Genomic DNA, 21,842 nt, shown 5'->3' on the forward strand with positions numbered 1-21,842 from the left:
TAATTCGATCTCTACAGGGAGAAGAAACTGAAGCGGTGGCCCTACTGTACAGAGGTTTCTTCAGTCACAGACTCTTTCTAACCGTCTACACTGTGGACCGAACCTCCACAGGTCAAATTGCCTTCCTGCGGCCAGGGAACGGAACGTCTCGCCGCTGACCCAGCCCGCGGCGTAGACCCAGAAAACAGACAACCACCACGCAACCCGAACGCAAGGTTCAAGAAGCGCAAAAGCGGCAGCAGCCCGGCCGAGCATTCCAGGTTCCCTTCCCAAACCGAACAAAGCCCATCATAGGGAACACCGTCAGCGAACGGCAGGAACGGCACGGGCAGCGAGAAGGCACACTGTCCCCGGGAAGGCTGAGGCGAGCTTCCCTACCTGTCACCTTCCACCCGGAGGTGAGCCATCGTTTCTGGTAGCTCGACCTGGAGCGAGCGGTGAGAGCTGAGGAGTCGTCAACGAGTTGCGGCCATGACGGCCTCCTCACCTCTGTACTCGGGGCGGGGGGAAGACGTCCTCCCCGCCTCAGGTGTCGTTCCCGCTCGTTCTGCCGTCGGGTTCGTTTCTCCCGCGCGGTCCCTGGATGCACAAAGTCATTTACGAGCAGAAAAGAGCGTTCTCCAGCAGGCTTACAACCAACCCTCTGAAAAAGAAACGTGTAGAACTATATTAATAATGCAAACGGCATGCGAATAGAAACAAGCTCATTCAGCGGAGGTCTCTGGCCCCTTCACCAAACCTTTCTCCTCAACACCGTTTACCTCTCTCATCCGCCCGCTTTTAAGCCACACCCGCCCGAGCCCTCCCTCCGGGGCACGCCCCCGCTTAGCTCCGTGGAACCGGGAGGGAAGGCGGGGAGGCTGCGGGGTACCGAGGCCGACCCGGACACCACACAACCGGCGTCCCCGGGCAGCGCCGGCCGGGCCTGAGAGGACCGAGCGCGGGACCGGCCTTTTCTGCCCGCCGCCTGTCACCGCCGCGGCGGGGCGGGGCCGGGGGCGGGGCCGGGGGCGGGGCTCCCCCGCGGCGGCGGCTCTCGCCCGCTGGAATGGCCGCGGCGACCAAGCTGGGGGGGGGGGGGCGGGGAGGCGGGGCCTGGCTGGAGAGCGGCAGCCAATGGGGGCGCGGCGGGAGGCAGAGCCGGGGCCGGGAGCGGGCGCTGCCGGCGTCAGAGCCCGTCCGTCTGGCGGGCGGGGGTCGTGAGGCGGGGCCGGGCGGCGGCGGCGGGTTCGCGACCGGGTCATGGCGGTAAGGGCCGCTCGGTGGCCCTGGGCCCTGCTCTGCCTGGCGGCGGCTCCGCTGCTCTTCCCCGGGGCGGCCGGTGAGTAGCGAGCCGCGGAGCGGGCCGGTGGGGGGTGGGGGGGGGGGGGGGGGGGGGGAGGCGAGGCGGCGGCGGCGGCGGCTCGGCGGGTCCCTCTTCGACAACATGGCGCAGGGGCGAGGCCGCCCGCGGGGTGCCGAAGCCTTGAGGCGGCGGCGGCGGCGTCGCCCGCGGGAAGCTGAGGCGCGGCCCGGCGCCGCGGGTCTCTCCCGTCTCGCCGTAGCTGAGGGCGGAATGGCCGGAGCCGGGGCAGGGGGGGAACGGCAGGCGCCGCCGGCCGCACCTGCCCAGCGGGAGCGGGAGGCCGGTGGGCGCCGGGCCGCAGCAGGTGAGGGTCGGGGACGGCTTCCCGGTGTCGGTCCCCTGCCCCTGGGAAGGGCCGGCCCGAAACCCTGACGAGAAGCCTGGGTTGCCGTACGAAACGTCAGAACAGCCCTCGTATGCCGGGGCTCGTAGTGCTTGTGGTTTGGCTAAGGTTTTCGGGAGGAAGAACGGTGTCGAACAAGGTGTCGAACCTTTAAAAAAGCGGAGGCGAGGGGTTTAATAGAGGGAAGGGTCGTGGTAAAATAGTTTCCTGCAGTAAAGTTGTGATAGCAGCTAACTTCTTGATGGGGCTGAAAAAAAGAGTAATGAAAAAAGAAGGCGGCATAAGCACAGATATTGGCAAATAGCTTTTAATAAATAGGTCGTGTTGGTAGTGCTGTCACAGGAATGGAAATCACAAAATATGTACTACTTTGAAGCAGAAGACTGCAATCATTGAGGCATTTGTGGGCATTTCCTTGTTGTTTTATAGCTCTGCTGCCCAGTGAGGCACGGGTTTAGGAGGAAGGCAGTGAAAAGCTAGTGGAATGAAATATGACATACTCTAGCCCAACTTTCCCGTGATAAACCTACTTGCGTTGCTGTGATAGCGGATCTTACCAGAGAAGAAAGTGTAGGTATTTTGTAGTTGGGCATGAATAAAATTTTGAAATGAAACCTGGAAATTTTTTTGTAAAACTAGAGAAAGTGGGAATGAGGGAGTAAGGACTGACTGAAAGAGATATCATAAGACATTTCAGAAGAGGTTAACTGGAAAGAACTGAGGAATTGTGTTTGGAATGCATATCGTTAACAACTTCTATTTCTCACTTAAACACTAAAGATCACTCTGGGCCAGTTTGATTTGCTGCTAATTTAAGACACCATCAATTGATTAGGATTTCATGTAAAAGGAATTAAATGACCATAAAGTTCAGTATATTGTTACTTCATTGTTACACTCTTTGGTATAATTGATAATGACTTGAAACTCAGCAGTGGAAGTGATTGAGAACTATCCTGGATGTGTGTTAGTTCGTCATAGGAGGGTTGAGAGCCACTGAAAACTAATGGATAAAAGGCCACAGAGTGTTAAATAATCTACGTGAAGGAGCCTTTAATAAAATGTTGCCTGAGAGATTCATGAACTCAAATTGTAATGACATAGGCAGTTAAACATATGCATTGTCACCTAAGCCAATGTAAATTTCCTTTGTAGGTTGGGAACTCTGAATTCTTGGGTCTCTTAAATGTAGCAGTTACTCTCAATAAAAATTTATATAATGAAAAATTTCTGGGACTTACAGTGAAACAAAACAGCAAAAACGTGATTGAGTAGCCAATATTTCTGTTTGTAAGTAAAGCCTATGTTTAAGTACGTTTGGTTGGATTTTTTTTTACTTATGTCAATTAGTTTGCTGGATATCTTTCCATTGTGAACCTGAATGTTTTGTCCAGCACTGTGTTAATGTGCTTGCAGTCTGATTGCATAGGCACTGAAATCCAGAAACATTTCTGAAAATAAGTGCAACTCTTGCCTTAAGAAAAACTGTCTGTTCTTAGAAGTTAATGTTTTTTATAGTTGTTCCATATTTCTAATACCATGGCTTTGTAACAGGACTAAGAAAGTGTAAAGCAAAGATTTTCAGTTAAGTGAAATAATAACTGAAGTTTGAACATGGTGGAGCCTGCTAATGATGAAGCGGATTCTTGGCAAGGATCGGCTTACTGAACATAGTGCAGGAAGACCTGCAAGATCCCACGTGTAGCTCTCAGATCAGAAAGATTTTTAAGCCATCTGTGTCATATCTCATTCCTTTTCTGCGATGGTAGAAAATTGGCAAAAAACATTAAAGTCAATTTTACAATTTCCTTCTTTCATTTCATCATGTTGTAAGCAGGATTCTGGTGCTGTCCTCATTTATTACAGGCGTTTTGCTGTGCTGTTTCTAATTATTAATTAAAACATTCACCAGTTACAAGTCCTACTTTGGTTTCTCTTCTTTCCTCTTCAGGAATGGTAGATTTCTGCATTAAAATATAGCTCGATCCTCTAGTAGCCGTTTTAAATTGTGACCGTTACAGACAACCTTTTCAGGGATTTTTCTTTTTCTCCCTCCCTCGCAGTTCCTTGACATTTTCAAGCTGAAATTTTCTTTTCTTTTTTAATGTCTTTTCAACATTGGAGAATTTTGGGTTTGGTGGTGGTGGATTCTTTTGCTTTTTAAATTGGATATCTTCTTGTAACAGCTGTAAGCTTTCAGTTGAAAACACTTGTAACCTGTGAAATTATCAAGGAATTCATGCCCAAGATCCTTCTTATTGGTTCGGTCAAAATCTATTTAGTAACTAGGTATTGTGAAATACAACTTTATATGTGTGGTATCATTGTACAGTTTTGCTTTATTATGTTGTATCAGTGTGATACGTAGCTCAGATACAGTTGAGCAGAAATCTGGAATCATTAAATGATCCTGTGTGTGAAGACAGGCGTGGAAGTAAAAGCTTTGAAGAAAACCTCTGTCTGTCTGTTTTCTGATACAGTGTTCTAAACACTGGGCAGCAAGGATGAAAATGAATATCAAGGAGTTGTGCAATTCATTTTATATTGGCCAAGCTTAACTCTGACTGAAGGAAATATTTGGATGGTGGAGGAACAAAGCACAACAAAGTACGATGTTAAAAATGCGGCTTTAAACCTTGGTGTTTAATGACTTCTCAGTGCTTCGGTTCTCATTTGTTTTCCTGTTGATCTGTTCACATCTGTGTTTGCTCTATGACTTCCATCTAGTCAGGCAAAACCACTCTTAATCATCCATCACTAGTGAAACAATTCACCATTTTGTTCCAAGTTTTTAAGAAGCCACAGTTCAATGAGCAGCTGTGTTCATCTCTGTGTGAAAAGGGGATCCTGCTCTGATTTCCTTTTCCACCTGTTCCTAACTGGTTCTTGCACCTTTCAGATTCTGTGAGGTGATTCCATTTACAAAAGCATATAGTCTCTCTGGAGTTTTTTGGTGGGGGTTTTGTTCACTTTTTATTATTCTATTCTTTTTTGTTTTTTTTTTTTAATTTCTCCTGGGTTAATAAATTGAATTGCCTCATGAAGGAATTTGGCAGTTGCCAAGCTAGCGGAGGTTAAGCGGCAGAAATGTGGCTAGAAGCAGAAGGAAGGGGAGTGAGATCTCCTTTTGGTGGCAGTGAGTGTTCAGGGGTAATTCTGTGAGACTCGATGAGCAGATCTGCCCCAGCTTCGGAACAAAAATTTCTCATGTTCTTTTTTGCCTTCTGGGAAGGAAAATTTCTCACCGTCATGTGTGGACCAGACAGGCCATCAAGTGGGTGCTTCTGTTCAGAAGTGATAATTATGTGCTTCATGTCATTTAAATATCTTTTTCCCTCCTCCTGCTTTTCCATAGGCTTGTCTTGTTGTTACCACGCAAAGGACAACTTAATGTGCCGTGACGTCTGTGAACAGGTAAGCTTGTTTTAAATTTGGTTTAACCCTCAGGGTTAAAATCATGCCTTTAGGCAATGATGTAGCAAGATTAGGGTTACAAGCAAATGATTTTCTGTGTGAATACTATGTGTGAATCATGAGATGTAATATTGTTCTTATTTAAATGAGACCTTAAATGAGTTTTAAAGTTTAAAACTGTAGTCATCTTTCCTTTCATAGTGGAAAGCAGGTTCTGCTGAAGTTGAGGAGAAGTAGAGATACAAATCTGGGGTCAGGATTTGGTCAAGAAGTGATAAGCATGTTAGGAAATGGGAGGGGTGAAGGTATTTTATACCCAGTTTCTGGATCTTGTGTATTTCCAGGTTTGGGGGAATTTAAAATGAAGAACAAGATGTTGGTACTGTTCTTTCTTCCTGCCAGTTCTTGTTTCTTAGTTAGGCATCGGAGATACTCCTTACGATATATGGCTTTGTGAATCCAGCAAAAATCTACTTACTTAGCCTGTTCATAAGGTAATAACAAAGGGCTGTTTGTGCTAAATTCAAGCTTGGGAAATACTTTTCCACAACTTATGTTTAGATTTCTACCTTTGGATAGCATGTTGTACAGCTTTGTGTGCATGTATTTATATAAATGTATATACATAAAAATCTTACATCAGTAAAGCATACATACACATATACACAATTTTTGTATTAAAATGGTGTCCTTACATCATGCCTGCCCCCTTTTCTTGTCTTCATTACCTGCTTTGGGGCTATTCAAGCACTAAACCCGGTTATGATTAAGTTTATATTTATCTGTCATTGTACTAACAAAACTTTTAGTTTAAATCGCATTTTTCCCTCCCTGATGTTGTTATAGAATGCAACCAATCCCCTTTCAGCTTCCCTATTGCTAGGCCAAACAAGGAAAAGTCTTACAGTCTCTTTGCATAAGATATTCTCTCAATTCCTATAATTATTCTTGCAGCCCTTCCAGCATAAGTTTATCTCTTTGAATGCAGGTAAGCAAAACTGTACATGGTATTGTAAACAAAAGTATAGCACTCAGTCTTTAAAATTGTGCTAAAACTTATGTGTAATTAAGAGAAAGATATCCATTCCTGTATATAAACAAATTTAATTGGCAGGCTTAGCAGCTTCATTGAGAGGGCATTTGGAATAATCTCTCCAATTCTTTCTTCTGTTCCACTGGTTTGAAGTGCCCGGTTTATCATGGGAATTCCTGTTAGCTCTTCATGAAAGGCCTTGAGCTTTTTACTGTCAAATTTCATCCCATTTCTGTTAATACCGGTTCTAATTATTGTGTAGAGGTTTTGGGGGTTTTTGTAAGATATTCTGATCTTGCCTCATCTGGATGATCTCTCTCTTCTCAGATAATCAGCATATTCAGAGTCTTTGTGGTGAGAGGTCTAGAACAAGTCAAAAGCAAGACTGATGCCCCTCAAATTGTTCTATAAGGAGCTGTCTTAGTTACCCCACATCAGGCTGGTAGCATCGTTTTCTGAATGATCCTTTGATATAGGCCAGCAGACTGGCTGAAGGAACTGTCTGCTATTTTTCTACTGATTTTCATGTTCTGTAAGTTAACCATTTTGTGCAGCACAATTCAAATGCTTTGTCTTTGAATCCATTTTGGAATGTATTATTTGATACTTACCCCCTTGGCTTAAACACAATTTGTAGGATGGAGGTTTGCTTATGTGGGGGGTGACTGTCAGGGAATAGAGTTGGCTGAATGATTTGCCTTTTTCTGTCTTTCCAAATGCCTTTTCTAAAATATTTGCCATGCACTTGTTGCCTTGTCTGTACCACCACACTGTACTGTCCTGACATGATAATTTATTTAATAATAAAACCAAAAATGTTTTCCTTCTAGACTTGGTAGTTTGAGCCGTAAAACGTTCAAGTTGCTTGCCAGGGATGTCAGGGAAAGAGAGCAGGCTTGTGTCCCATATTTCTATTTAACTAATGCTTAGGGAATGCCAGTGACCAGGGTGCACAGACAGGAATTTGGGCGTTAACACAGTCGATTCTTCTTGGATGTGGAGAGGGCCAGCAGGAGGTGCAGATGTACTGCTTGGGACTGCGTGCATCTGTTCTGTCTAACAGGACAGTCACTGGCGCTGGCTGGGCCAACCACTCGTGACATGTTGGAGGTCTTGACCCAGAGGGAGCTCTTGAGGAAGAATGTGTCCATCCAAGTCTTGGGCTGCAGGGAAAGGATGGTGTCTCTCCTACAGCCAGTGGCACTGGAACTGTGGGAGTCATGCTCTGGTCAGCTTCCTGAACTGTCAGGTAAAGAAGCTGAGAAGAAGCATTGCCTTGATGTAAATGGGAGCTAGTCAAGCTTTTTGCAGAGAACCTGCAAGGGCAATAGCCTGAACGATGCATTGCATGGAAAGAAGGATGGCCAGAGGCTATGCTTAGTGGAGACTGAAAGTTTGTGACTTCTGACAGCCGGAAGAGGTTTCTTGGCCTGTCTTTGGATATGCACTTGCAGAAGAGATTTGGGGCCTTAGAACAGGTGAGGAGGAACACACTCCATCAGGGAGCCATCTTGGCCTCATCAGCTGGTTGTAAACAGTGCCACCAGGAGAAGGACTCCCTTCTGCAGGGGATGGAGGCACTCATCTGCAGATGAGACTTGCTGTCTAAGGTGGTTTGGTTCAGGGGCTCAGATCTAGGATGCTAAAGAAATTGCAAGGGTTTTTGACCCATTGGCTGCTCATCTACACGGACACCAGTGATACTACTGCAGGAGGCCCTCCATGGGTAGAAGGTAACTACAACCCAGGGGCTAGGGTGAAGGGCACAGGAGACCTGGTGGTGTTCTCCTTGATCCTGCCAGTTAAGGAAAAGGCTTGATTAACAGTAAGGAATTCTGCTAACTAGTAATACAGCTACTTTAAGTGAGCCCTTTGAAAAAGAAAACTTGGATTACAGATTTGTTTGTCAACTAACATGATTCAAACATCTAATTATTTTGCATTCTTAGTAAGTATTATTCCAAGCTTAGTTTTAGTATCATCTTCTTTCTGTGATTATTTGATTAAGTCCGTCAGATACTGTAGCAAGAAATAAGTGGGCCTGTCTTTATTTAATTGACATTTTTTTCCTAAGTTTATTTCTGGGAAGTTTCACAATGATAAGGTTCCTGGCAGCATTCTTCTCTGTACCTCTCTGGAGATCTCCATCCAGATCCTCCTCCAAGCATAAGAACAGTCCATCCCAGTCCTCAGGAAAACACGTTTCAAGAGGCTGGTGTGGCTAAACAGAGAAGTCATGAACAAGCTTCAATGCAGAAAGGCAGTATAGAGAAGGTAGAAGCAGGGAAGGGTTATAAAAGAGGAATTTAGAAAGTTTGCCCAGGCATGTAAGGTTATATTGGGAAAGACAAAGCTCAGCTGGAGTTGAGACCTGCAGAGGATGTCAAGGGCAACAAGACAAGCTATGGAAGTAGTTAAAGGCTGAAGAAGGAAGAATGTGTGACACTTGCTGAATGCAGCGTGTGATTTAGTGTCAGCAAACACAGATAAGGCAGAGGTACTGAATGCCGCCTTTCCTGAGTCTTTGTTACCAAGGTCTGCCAGTCCTCTGAGCACAGGAACAGGGTTCAAGGAGGAATAGTACTGCTAATAGGTGATGGTTGAGTGGGGAATCGCTTGAGAAAATTTGACCCATACAAGACCATGGGACTAGATAGACTGCATCTGAGGGTGCTGAGAAAGCTGGCTGGTATCACTGCAAGGTTACTCTCTATCATCTTTGAAAGGTTGTGGAACTTGGGGGAGGTCCCCAGTGACTGAAGAAGGACTAACAATGTACCCATCTTAAAAAAAAAAAAAAAAAAAAAAAAAAAAAAGGACAGTTCCTAATCCAGCAAACTACAGAGTAGTCATCTTCTCTTAAGTCCCTGGTAAAATCATGAACAGAGTCCTCTCGGAACACATTTTTGAGCATGTGAGGGGTAAATCATGCCTGACAAACCTGATTGCCTTTGATAATAAGTCTGGATTTCTGGATGAGGAGAAAGGAGAGATGTCATTTGTGTTGACTGTAGCAAGACTTTCAACACTGCCTCCCTCAATATTTTTGTATCCATTTTAGGATAATATGGTTTTGATGGATGGACAACTAGATGAGTAAAAAACTGGTTGGATAATCAGGCTCAGAGACAGAGGTTAGTGGGTCCTAGTCTGCCTGCAGGCTAGTAAGAAGTGGAATACCAAAGGGGTCTGTGCTGGGACCTGTCCTGTTTAACATCTTTATTAATGACGTGGAGGAGGCGATAGATTCCACTCTTGTTGAGTTTTCAGGCAACACCAAGCTGGAAGAAGAGTTGATAATCTTAATGGCAGGACTGTCATCCAGAGAGACCTGGACAGGTGGAAGGAATTGGCCGACAGGAACTTCATGAAATTCAACAAGAACAAATGCAAAGTCCTGCACCTGGGAAGAAAGAATTGCCTGCAACAAGCATTAGAGATTGATTCCCTAGGGAGCAGATTTGCTGAAAAAGGACCTGGGGTACTGGTATACAGACAGCAAGCTGAACATGAGCCAGCAGTGTGCCCCAACAATAAAGAAGGGATCCTGGGCCATATTAGCAGGAGCATAGCTGGTAGGTCTAGAGAAATGATTCTCCCCATTTAGTCAACACTTGCTGACCACATTTAGAATACTGTGTCCGGTTTTGTCCCTGCTGTTACAAGGAAGATATTGGTGAACTGGAACAAGTTCGCAGAGAGTCAGCAAGGTGATCAGGAGGCTGGAGCACATGCCCTCTCTGGAGAGGCTGTGGGAACTGCCTTTAGCCAGGGGAAGGAGGAGCACCTCAGAGCAGCCTTCCGATACCTGTAATAAAATTGCTCAGAAGACAGAGCCAGGCTCTTCACAGTGGTACATAGTGGGAAGACAAGAGAGAGCAGTCATAAATTGAAACTAGAGAGTTCCAGCTGGTTATAAGGAGGAACTTTTACACCCCGAAAACAGAGACTGTGCAGGGACCCCAAATACTACTGCAGTTCTTTTCTTGCTCTTATTTCTGAAACCAGTACTATCCTTCTCTTGTTTTGCTTTCCATTAGTTTATTGTGTTGCAAATTTAGAGTAGAACTGTATTTCTCTTTCTGAAAGATCTGAAGTGCACCCATGTTTCAGTTATTCCTGTAATTTCCAGTTTTATATCCCACATTAATAGGTCTCTTTCCATCCCTTTTGTTGTCCAGTTTCTTGTTTTAATTTGTAAGTGTTTTACTTAATTGGACTGCTAAAGGACCAAGAACTAAAAACATGATTAATGTGGGACCAGAAGATAATTTTAAAATGTGCTGAGAGCTCAACTTACGTTAACACTTCATGAAACTTTAAAAAACAAAACCAAAACAACAACAAAAACAACACCCAAAAGATTGATGAGGTAAAGGCATCTTGTAATAAACTGAAAATATTGCTACTGTTCTAAGGAAACTAGATGAACAACACTACAAAATGGTCTGAAAGACACCTGGGGAAAAAAAGATAAATTTACACTGATTCGGAATTGTGTATGAAAGTCAATGAGTTAAGGTAAGATTTCTTCCCAAGTATAGCTGTGCAAAATAATTTAAGTTGGAAGAGTCATTTTGTCTAACCTCCTGCTCAGAGAGGTGCTAGCTTCAGAATTAAATCAAGTTGATCAGGATCTTGTTAGTCAAGTTTTGAATATCCTCAAGGATGGGCTTTCCACAGCCTCTCTGGGGAATCTGTTCCAGCACTTAACTACTGTCATGGTGAAGATTTTTTTTTTTTTTTTTTTCCTTTGCATCTGGTCAGAATTTCTCTTGCTGTAACTTGTTACTTTTGCAGCTCGTCCTTCCACTGTGCAGCACTGAGAACAGCCTGACTTGTCTTTTCTATAGTCTATCTTCAGGTACTGCAAGACAGGAATTTAGATCCCCCCTGCTCCCTCTTAACCTTTCTTCAGTTTGAACAGAATCTTTCACCTTGGCCTGTCTTGGTATGTCATAAAGTCCAGCATATTTTGTGGCCTTCTACTGGACTCTGCAGTTCATCGATAACATACCTTGCGCAGGGGTGGCACAAGACTGGGTTTGGTATTACAGATGGGGACTCATCAGTGCCTAATAGAAGAGTCATCTTCCTTTAACCTGCTGGCAGTGCTGTTGCTAATGAAGTGCAGCATGCTGTTAGCTTTCAGTGCTGCATCGATGCACTGCTGACCCATGTCCAACTTATCCACCAGGACCCAATGCCCTTTTCTGCAAAGCTGGTTTCTAGCCAGCGAGCACCCAGCCTGTACTGTTACATGGGGTTATTCCATTTCAGCTGCAAGATTCTGTGCGTGCCTTTGAACTGCTTGAGTTTCCTGTCAGCCCGTTGCTACAGCCTGTTGAAACCCACCCAAGTGGCAGCTCCACACTCCAGTATATTGATGACAGCTCCCGGTTTAGGCTCATCTGCGTACCTGCTGAGGATTTTTTCTGTCCCATTGTCCAGCTCGCTAGTAAAGCCATTTACGATATTGGTTTGACTCCTACATGATACCGCTTCTAAGTGGGCAACACGTAGACATTGAACGCTGACTGCTAATCTTTGAGCCCTGCTGTCCAGGCAGTTTGTCGCCTACCTTGTGGCCCACCTGTCTCATCCATGTTTCACCAGTTTGGCTCTAAAGATACGGTGGGAAACCATGCAAAAACCTTTTATAAAGTCAAGGTAGACAACAGTGTTCTCCACTTTTTTTACTAAACCAGTCTTTTCGTTACAGAAAGCTATCAGGCTAAATTTGCCCTTGGTAGGCCTATGCTGATTGTTCCCACTCATCTTCTTATCCTTCATGTTCCCTGGCATGGCTTCTGCAAGGATTTGTTCCTCAGTCTTCCTGCAGGGTGAGGTTAGGCTGAACAGCCTGTAGTTCCCCAGGTTATCTTTCTTGCCTTTCTAATAGATATGATATTTGTCTTTTTTCAATCATCAGGAACCTCATCCAATTGTCATGGTCTTTCAAAAATGGTAGCAAAGCTGCCTTGCAATGACAGTAGCTAGCTTGTCAACATCCTCTGTTGCATCCCATCCAGTCTCATGAACTTCTGGATGTTCAGTTTGCTTAGGTGGTGCTTAACTTGATCGTGCTCTGCTCTGGGTAGTGTTCATTCCCATGTTAGTTTTGATAGTCTCTTTAAGTAGTCCAGGTTTTGTTCATTTTTGTTCCACAAAAATTATTTGTTTCAGGTTTTTTTGGAAGGAGTTTAGTTACCTCAGGTCACGTAACATGTAGCAGAAGGTTAATTAAGTAGAGTTGTATAATATTTTGATATGTGGGGCAGAAATCCTCTGTTTTTCACACTGCCTATTCAATAGAAATTTTTTGATTGGAGTGTTTGAGGAGGAAATTCTCATTCACTTCTAAATACAAAAATTCCTTCTTCATAAAAAGTGCAACATATTTGAAAGACTATAGATATATAAAAGCAAATCTTAACTTTGCATGGTTTACATATTAACTGTTAGCCAAAGTTGTCAAAGGGTAGATAGTAGCGAAACTAAAAATTATGAAATCAGTTGAAAAAAGTATCCAATGTGTAGTTATTCTATATGTTTTAAGGTGTGTTTTGTTTCTAACAGATTTTGTCTTCTAAGAGTGATTCCCGTTTGAAGCACTTACTGCAGCGAGCACCTGAGTATTGTCCAGAATCAATGGTAAGGCTTGCTAGCTTTTAATTAAAGAAAACAAAACAACTAATCTTATATTAACAAAGTTTTGCTTGCAGAAATAAGGTTTTAAAATTACTTGTATTTCATTTACTCACTGAGTTTTGAGCTGGTAGAACATGTGTGTTTGTCTTCAAGCCTTCTCTTCCTTGTTATGAGGACTAGAAAAATTCTTACAATGAGAGTTGATCCTCAAAGTAGGATTTTTTTTCTTTTTTTTTTTTTTTATTTTAAAGCCATCATATGTTATGCTACTTGCAATGAGATGGGACTTGACTTGACAGTTTTGCTAGGCGTCCTGGTTGTATAAGCTATGAAATGCAATGCGAATCTGACCTGTGTTGTAAAAAATTGTGCTGGGTGGTTGCCACTTGGATGTTGATGGCAGCGACTTAAATTAGATTATGTGTTCCTGCTTGTGTGTGGGACAAAGCTGTAAGGTCTTGGTTGGGCTAAGGCAACGAGACTCTCATAGCTGCTCTGAATGGTTTATGGCCATATCTGACAAACTGAAGTAATGCTTTTATTGGATAAGTAAGTTTACGGTTTCCTAAAAGTTCTCACTAAAAAAATGAAGGATGTAATCTGCTCCCTGTCTTAGAGATGTTCTAACTGGGGAAGAGATAAGCACTATCATTCAGATTGTAAATTCTGGAGTCTTATCTCTTGGCAGCTTAGAATATCTCAGCACATTTGCTGTCAGAAAGGTCTGCATTATTCTTGTAATTTTTGTTACTTCTAAACAGTATCAATCATGTTTCCAGCTAGCCTAAAACATATACTCAGCTTAAATGGGCAACGTGTAGGAGTAGTAAATCTGAGAATGACATTTTATAAGCAACTTTGCAAGAGTGTTTGCTTATAGATCCTTTCCTCCTGTGTGTCAAAAGTATTGCAGATCCATTGCAACTTTAGAAAGTCATTAATTCCTGTGATGACAGAATTACTGCGTGACAATATGGGTTGCTCTTTAAGTGTGATTAAACTTTTTGTTTTGTTTTAAAGAACATGTTCAGTACTCTTTCATTTAAAGCCCCTTGTGGTGGGTTGGCCCTGGCTGGAGGCCAAGTGCCCACCAAAGCCGCTCTATCACTCCCCCTTCCTCAAGTGGACAGGGGGAGCGAAAATATAATGAAAGGCTCGTGAGTCAAGGTAAGGACAAGGAGAGATCACTCACTGATTACCATCACAGGCAAAACAGACTCAACTCAGGGAAATTAATTTAATTTATTGCCAATTAAACAGAGTAGGATAATGAGAAATAAGAACAAATCTAGAAACACCTTCCCCCACCCCTCCCGCCTTCTTGGGCTCAACTTTACTCCCGACTTCCCTGCCTCCTCCCCCCCAGTGGCACAGGGGGACAGGGAATGGGGGTTACGATCAGTTCATCACACGTTGTCTCTGCCGCTCCTTCCTCCTCAGGGGGAGGACTCCTCGCTCTTCCCCTGCTCCGGCATAGTGTCCCTCCCATGGGAGACTGTCCTCCATGAACTTCTCCTACGTGAGCCCTTCCCACAGGCTGCAGTTCTTCACGAACTGCTCCAGCGTGGGTCCCTTCCACAGGCTGCAGTTCTTCACGAACTGCTCCAGCGTGGGTCTCTTCCACGGGCTGCAGTCCTTCAGGAGCACGCTGCTCCAGCGTGGGTCCCCCGCGGGGTCACGAGTCCTGCCAGAAAACCTGCTCCAGCGTGGGCTCCTCTCTCCACAGATCCGCAGGTCCTGCCAGGAGCCTGCTCCAGCGCGGGGTTCCCACGGGGTCACAGCCTCCTTTGGGAACCCACCTGCTCCGGCGTGGGGTCCTCCCTGGGCTGCAGGTGGAGATCTGCTCCCCCGTGGACCTCCCTGGGCTGCAGGGGGACAGCCTGCCTCACCATGGTCTTCATCACCACGGGCTGCAGGGGAATCTCTGCTCTGGTGCCTGGAGCATCTCCTCCCCTCCTTCTTCACTGACCTGGGGGTCCTGCAGGGTTGTCTCTCTCACATATTCTCACTCTTCTCTCCCAGTTGCTGTTGCACAGCAGTTTTTACTGTTTCTTAAGTGTGTTATCACAGAGGTGCTACTAACATCACTGATGGGCTCAGCCTTGGCTAGCAGCAGGTCCATCTTGGAGCTGGCTGGAACTGGCTCTGTTGGACATGGGGGCAGCTTCTGGCATCTTCTCAGAGAAGCCACCCCTGCAACCCCCCCTCTCTTCAAAAACCTTGCCACGTAAACCCAATATACCCCTTAAGACTTGTCACTTGCCTTCTTACTCTCTGCAGAATTTTCCTCTGATTTAATCTAATTAAGGTTTTCCTAGTGCTTGCTTAAAAAATACTGAATTCAGTAACATTGTACTAAAATCCATGTAATCCTTCAAGGCTTTTCTGTACTCTTGTCATTTTAAGTACTATGCTGTGATCATATTGTCTAAGTGTTGTAAGACTCCAGTTGTAGGATGTTAAACGTCTAGCATACAGTGTATAGCAACTCCCATAACTTTTAATTCTTCAGGCTTCTAACACAAGTGCACCCACTGTAACTGTGATATGTAGTTGTTTCTGACAGTTGAACTAAAATTCTTACCTTAGACGGAATTCTTCCTCTGCTGCCTAGACCTCCTTCTTCCAGGATATTTGTAACTTTTATTGGGTGGGTAACGTAAGTACCTGTGGCAGACCAGTGTCTGACCTGACATTTCTTTTATACTAGCCCCAGTGTAAAGAACCACCCCATAGTCAGCTTGGTTAGTAGTCTTGGTAATAACAGTAATGAGAGAGATAGGGACAGCAACTCTTTGGTAAGCTCCTCACCTGCTTGGGGTTTTTTCTGCCAAAAAAAGAAACATTTACAGAATTCTTCTGCTTAATACCACCAGCCACTTAGGTCATTTAGCAGGACCTGTGCTTGGGACCAGAAGCGCTTTGCATTTGGGGTGAATCCAACAGATCCCTATTGTAACTTTACATGTTTGTAAACTTCACTTACACAACTCTTTCTTCCATGTATCTGTCTTTCCCTGAAGCTACATTTCTCTGGTCTCTGGGGTACCTTAAAACCTCTTTCTTTTGTTTTGTGTGCAGTTATACATGTTGTTGGCAGGGGGGGGGGTTAAGCTAGTGGAAAAGAGTGCTAGGACAATAAGTTCTCCACAGGTCTTGGTCCTAGATAAATCTTGTGTGTGTGTGTGTAAACAGTTGCTACTTAGTTCTCTAAACACTGGTGGAGAAAGTTGACTAGCTAGCATATTCCAAGTAATCACAGTATGTTCTGTACCTACAAAAAAACCCGCTGCTATTGATTCCACACTGTAGATGGCAGCCTTCTCGTCAAAGCAAGTGGTACTCGGCTTACATCATGTAGAACTTCTTCAAAAGATGTTTCAGACATAAGGATTCTTCAATAGGATATTTAAAACCCAGGGCAAAAATGCTGAAAATGCTGTTTTGTGTCTGCTAGAAACTCTCTTACTCTGTAGATTTACTTTTGCTTAATTGCATTTTACTTTTCAGGGAGAAGTGTGGGGTTGTATAAATTCTTCTTTGCCAGGTAAGAAGTACTAGTTTACTATTGAATCGTGTTGCTTTTTCACCATATGCATTTTTTTCATGTTGTCTACCACCTGCACCTATAGATTTCGTGCTAATTTAACTTCCATTATGCTTCCATTATAAACTGTATTTGGTGTCTAGCTTCCTTTAGTCTAAACTGGGTTACCTGTGCATTTTTTTTAACACTTCTTTTCCTGCTTAGAAAATGCTTAATATGTTTGTATGATTAAACATGCATGCTTCTGTGACACATCCAAGAATAATCAAAGTTTCTTTCCTTTAATGGTTTTCTGTTATTTTTAGTTTCAGTATACCTTAGCCTTAGCCTGATCTATAAAATCATGGATTATTGCAACTTTGCTCTAGATGCAGTATAATTTGGAAAAAAAATTAGTAGCGGGGGAAATAGAACTAGACAAACAATTTAAGAAGTGCAGAGGCTCAGATCAAGAATGAAACTGCTTGGTACAGGTGGATTTAGAAAGTTAAAGCATAAATCACAAGACAGGACTGTTATGTTAAAAGGAGATATCAAAAATAGATGAAATTGGGACTTAACTAATACTATTGTATCATATGTCATTTCTAAAAGACTGAGTGAAATTAGCATTCTATGGCTGAAAAAGTGGTAGTGAGGAAAGAGGAGGCTGTAACAGTTTTATGGCATCTGCTCAGACTTACCCCCCCCACACACAGAGCTTCAGAGGCAAAATGTTGATTCCAGTGCATGCAAAGAGATTTGCTGTCTTATATTTTGCTATTTTTACTTAACCAATAATATCTTTTGGAGTTGCCGTGCTTCTGTCTCATCTAAAACCTGATAAATTGTTAGTTGGAGACAATATCTGATCTTCATTAGCTATATGCAAGCTCAGTAGCTATATACAAATGGGTGGCAATGCTTTTACTGGAAGTGAGAAATACATATTGGATTTTGAATGTTAGGTTTGTGTAAGCAAGTGAAAAAGCACTGGAAGTCTTTGTTAATGAACCACTCCCAAATTGTCTTCCTGTACTTTCTAAACTGGTGTGAGGCCTCTTCCGTGCCTTTGTGGTAGGATTCTGTTATCCTCTGATCTATGGAAAAAATGTCACTTCTTCAATGGTGATGTAAACCATAGTTTAGTCCTGTGTGATAAAAGTTAAATCTTCCTGTAGTATCCTGAGCTTGTATCCTGAACTTTGTACCTGCACAAAGCCAGTCACTTTTCATTCTTCTTGCATGTGAAGTTACGTTACTTTTTTTTTCTTCATTAACTTGAGCCACTTCTAAAATTCTTTTAAGTATTCTCCAGTGAGAACTGTAGGATTTTATAAATTAATGGTGTGTATATAAGACAGCATTATAGGGGAAGCTGTTATTCCCTTTCTGGGAAATCAGTAGAACTGGGCGCCTCTGTGAGGTGCCTGTACACCAGCACACGCAGCATGGGGAGCAAACAGGAGGAGTTAGAAGTCTGTGTGCGGTTACGGGGCTATGATTTTATTGGGGTCACAGAGACATAGGAGGAAGGCTCCCACAGCAGGAGTGCTGTGATGGACAGGCCAGGGAGGTGAGGAGGGGGAGTTGCCCTTTATGTGAGAGTGTAACTGCCATGCGTGGAGCTCTGCCTGGGGATGGATGATGAGCCAGGTGAGAACAGCACATGGGCATATGAGTGGCATAGTATGGGCATAGCAACGTATTAGTGAGCAGCCCAATATGGGTGATGTTGTGGGTGTCAGCTACAGACTGCCTGATCAGGAAAAAGGAGTCAGCGCGGGCTTTCCCCCCGAGTCCCGGCCATTTTGGGCGGCCTCCGCTCCCCCGCTCCCCTCCATGGGCTGGGGGGGACAGCCTGCCGCCGCACCGCGGCCTCCCCCGCTCCTCCTCCTTCCCTGACCTCAGTACCCGCAGAGGGGTTCCTCTCACCTCCCACTCCCCTCTCCGCGGCAGGTTTCCCAGCAGGTGGGGTTTCTTCTTTTTTTTTTTTTTTTTTTCCCCCCCTTAACTCCGCTCTCCCAGAGGCGCTGCCGCCGTCACTGAGGGGCTCGGCCTGGGCCAGCGGCGGGTCCGGCTCCCAGCCGGGGGAGCTTCCAGCAGCTTCCAGCAGGAGCCAGCCCTGCAGCCCCCTCCCCTGCTACCAAAACCCTGCCACACAAACCCAAAACAAACTGGAAGAAGTCTCATGTTCACAGGCCCTGATGCTCATGAGCAACTATAATTACTCTGGTACCTTTTGAAGAGACAACACAGGAGGGCACAGGCAATCTGCTTGGAAGAATCCCATAGGATGCGGCCCTGGAGAGAAGAGGGGTCCAAGAGAGCTGGTTGATGTTCAACGATCACCTTATCCAAGCTCCAGTTAGAAAAGCCAGAGCCTATCTGGAGTTAATCCTGGTGAGGTATGTGAAGGACAGCCAGAAAGCTGCCCTGTTTCTTTAACTACATCAGCAGCAAAAGGAAAACCAGGGAAAATGAGGGCTTGCTGCTGAATGGGGCAGGAAACCTGGTGACAAATGACACTAAAAAGGCCATGGCCGCCTTTGCCTCAGTCTTTACTGGTAAGATGAGCCTTCAGGAATGCCAGATCCCTGAGGTCAGTGGTAAAGTCCAGAGCAAGGAAGGCTTGTGCTTGATGGAGGATGATCAGGTTGGGTAATATTTAAGCAAACTGAACGTAAGTCTGTGGGATCTGATGGATACCCTTACATGTGCTGAGGGAGTTGGCTAATGTCATTGCAACGTTACTCTCAATAATCTTCAAAAGGTCATGGCTATTGAGAGAGGATGCTGAGGACTGGAAGAAAGCGAATGTCACTCCTGTCTGTAGAAAGGGCAAGGAGGACCTGGGGAACTACGGGCTGGTCAGTCTTACCTCAAACCCCGGGAAAGCTCCTGCGAACCATTTCCAAACACATAAAGGACAAGAGGGTGATTAGTTATAGTCAGCATGGATTTATGAAGGAGAAGTCATACCTAACCAACCTGATAACCCTCTATGATGAGGTGACTGGCTTGTTAGATGAGGGAAGAGCAGTGGATGTTGTCTATCTCAACTCTAGTAGGCCTTCAGCACTGTTTTCTGTAACATCCTTGTAGACAAACTGATGAAGCGTGGGCTGGGTAAGTGGACGGTGGAGGTGGATTGAAAACTGGATGAAGCGCTGGGCTCAAAGGTTTGTGATCAGTGGCACAGAGTCCAGCTGGAGGCCAGTATCCCAGGGGTTGATGCTGGGTCTAGTCCTATTTAACATCTTCATTAATGATGGGACAGAGCGCACCCTCAGTGTATTTGCAGATGATATAAAACTGGGAGGAGAGGTTGCTAGACCAGGTAGTTGTGCTGCCATTCAGAGGGATGTTGACAAGCCGGAGAAATAGGCAGACAGGAACCTCATGAAGTTCCAGAAAAGGAAATGCAAAGTCCTGCACCTGGTGAAAGCCCCAGGCTCCACAGCACACAGAAGGCTGACCAGCTGGAAAGCAGCTTTGTAGAAACATACCTTAGGATCCTGGTGGACTGCAAGTGGGATACAATCAGGGATCCTGTGTCCAGTTCTGGGCGTCTTGGTACAAGAAAGATATGAACACACTGGAGCAAGCCCAGCAAAGAGCCACTTTAAGATGATTAAGGGACTGGAACATATGTAAGGACAAGCTGAGAGAGCTGGGATTGGTTACTGTTGTGAAGAAGAGAAAGCTGAGGGAGGTGGATCTTACCAATATGAATAATTATCTGATGGAAGTGTGTAAAGAAGGTGGAACCATACTCTTTGCAGTGGCAACCAGTGGCAGGACAAGAGGCAGTGAACACAGACTGAACAACGGTAACTTCCATTTAAACATAGGAAAAAAGTTTTTTGTTGTTAAGGATGATTGAACAGTGGAAAAGGTTACTCAGGGAGGTTTTGGAGTCTCCATCTGTGGAGGTATTCAAAACCTTATTGGGCATGGTCCTGGGCAGTCTGCTCTAGCTGACCTTGCTTTGAGCAGGGAGGTTGTACTAAACAATCTCCAGAGGCTCCTTCCAACCTCAGTGATTCTGTGGTTTTCTTTCTGGTTTTTCTCCCCTTCGACTACCCTCAGTACAGAAAGTATTTCATAACAGAGTTTAGAATGGGGCCACAAACTGAGTTTTGATTGGATCGGCATCTGTGATTTTTCGTAATACAGGATCCACAAAGTGTTTTCACACAAACACACACAGACACACATACGCTGATGAAACAGTATACAGCCCTCCCAACATCAGTGTTATCATGGACAGTTGCAGAATATTGACTGGATAAACAGATGACTTTGGTAGTTATTTTCTTTCTTAACAGCTGTATGACATGCCTGGTGGTTTAGTTAAGAATGCAGGTGGAAACCTGCTTTGCATATGGGTTTCAATGGCATCCTGTCATAACACAACATATATGCTAAATAATTTGGGATCTGCCTTATAATCTGCTGCTTGATATATCCTTTGTGTATTTTCATTATAGTTTGTGTTTTCTCCTGTCCCATTCCTTCCCCACAGCAACTTGATAATAATGATCTGTGTTAAAATTTTGGAATTGTTTCATTTACCAGTAACTTCATCATGATAGTTACCTTAAAATATTAATATTCTCACAGCTACCACTTGAGCTACCATTCTTTTTCACATTTGTTTCCACTTCTTTAAACCCATCATAATGGTCTTCTGTTAACTTTCTTTTATGGCTCATCCTCACAAAACAATGCTGTAAGTCATGTTTTATTGTCCTTGCTGAGACGGTGTTGTAAGCCTTAAATACTTACGATGAGGTGTTCAGGAATGTAAGTATTCTCTGAAAGAAAATTATTTTTCCATGTTTTCTGAAAGCAAGTATCATTAGTTTGTCAGTGTTTATTTATTAAATCCAGTAGGCCTACAAAACATGTATTATTTTGGGGGACTTGTCTAGGAAATTAAAGTTTCTTTATGACCATGCACACGTGATGCTGTTCAAGAAACTGCTTACAAAAGATGATCGAGGGATCGCCAGCTGGGGAGGGGGAGGGAGAGGAGACCAAACCCAGCAACCTATAATTCTACATGATAAACTGTGTTCTGATTTTTTAAGCTTTATCATTTTCTTTAAGCAAACTGTAGAAGACTTCAAAGAGACAAAAAAATTCTGACTTGGGCTTTCTTGCACCCTTCTTGACACATGCAACTCTTGAACATGAAAGCCCAATTAATTTTCTTTTTTTTCCATCTTTTTTTTTTTTCCTCCCCAGTTTCCTTGGTATCATGGTGATCCAGCATTTCTTAGATATTTTCAGAATGTAGAATGTTTCTCTCATCACAAAATAAATGTGTCAGAGAGATGACATTCTAATTTTTCGTGTTTATGCAGCTTTTTACCTCTGTTTCTGACTTCAGTACTCTTGTGGAGACTGAAGTAAAATATTTATAATAAGGAAGAAAAACGTGTGTGTTGTAAGTCTTCTCACTAATGTGATGTGGCTTCTGGAAACTTTTGGAGGAGATGTAGGACAAGAGCCTGTGTTATGC

General features: G+C 44.1%; 1 protein-coding gene across 3 annotated transcripts in view; it reads left to right on the top strand.

Annotated features, from left to right (window-relative positions):
- Positions 1 to 1,152: 1,152 nt before the first annotated feature.
- Positions 1,153 to 21,842, top strand: part of RECK (reversion inducing cysteine rich protein with kazal motifs) — a 64,207-nt gene continuing 43,517 nt past the window's right edge. For 2 of the 3 annotated variants that reach the window (XM_052799309.1, XM_052799145.1), the window contains exons 1-4: positions 1,153 to 1,321; positions 5,044 to 5,102; positions 12,715 to 12,789; positions 16,297 to 16,333. In XM_052799309.1, coding sequence (XP_052655269.1) covers positions 1,243 to 1,321; positions 5,044 to 5,102; positions 12,715 to 12,789; positions 16,297 to 16,333 — 250 coding nt within the window. In that variant the 5' untranslated portion in view covers positions 1,153 to 1,242. Of the gene's footprint in view, positions 1,322 to 5,043; positions 5,103 to 6,056; positions 6,091 to 12,714; positions 12,790 to 16,296; positions 16,334 to 21,842 lie in introns of those variants that run through there. The other variant, XM_052799233.1, reaches the window with a different exon arrangement.

This window comes from Harpia harpyja, chromosome 1 (genome assembly GCF_026419915.1).
Source record: "Harpia harpyja isolate bHarHar1 chromosome 1, bHarHar1 primary haplotype, whole genome shotgun sequence".
Taxonomy (NCBI): domain Eukaryota; kingdom Metazoa; phylum Chordata; class Aves; order Accipitriformes; family Accipitridae; genus Harpia; species Harpia harpyja.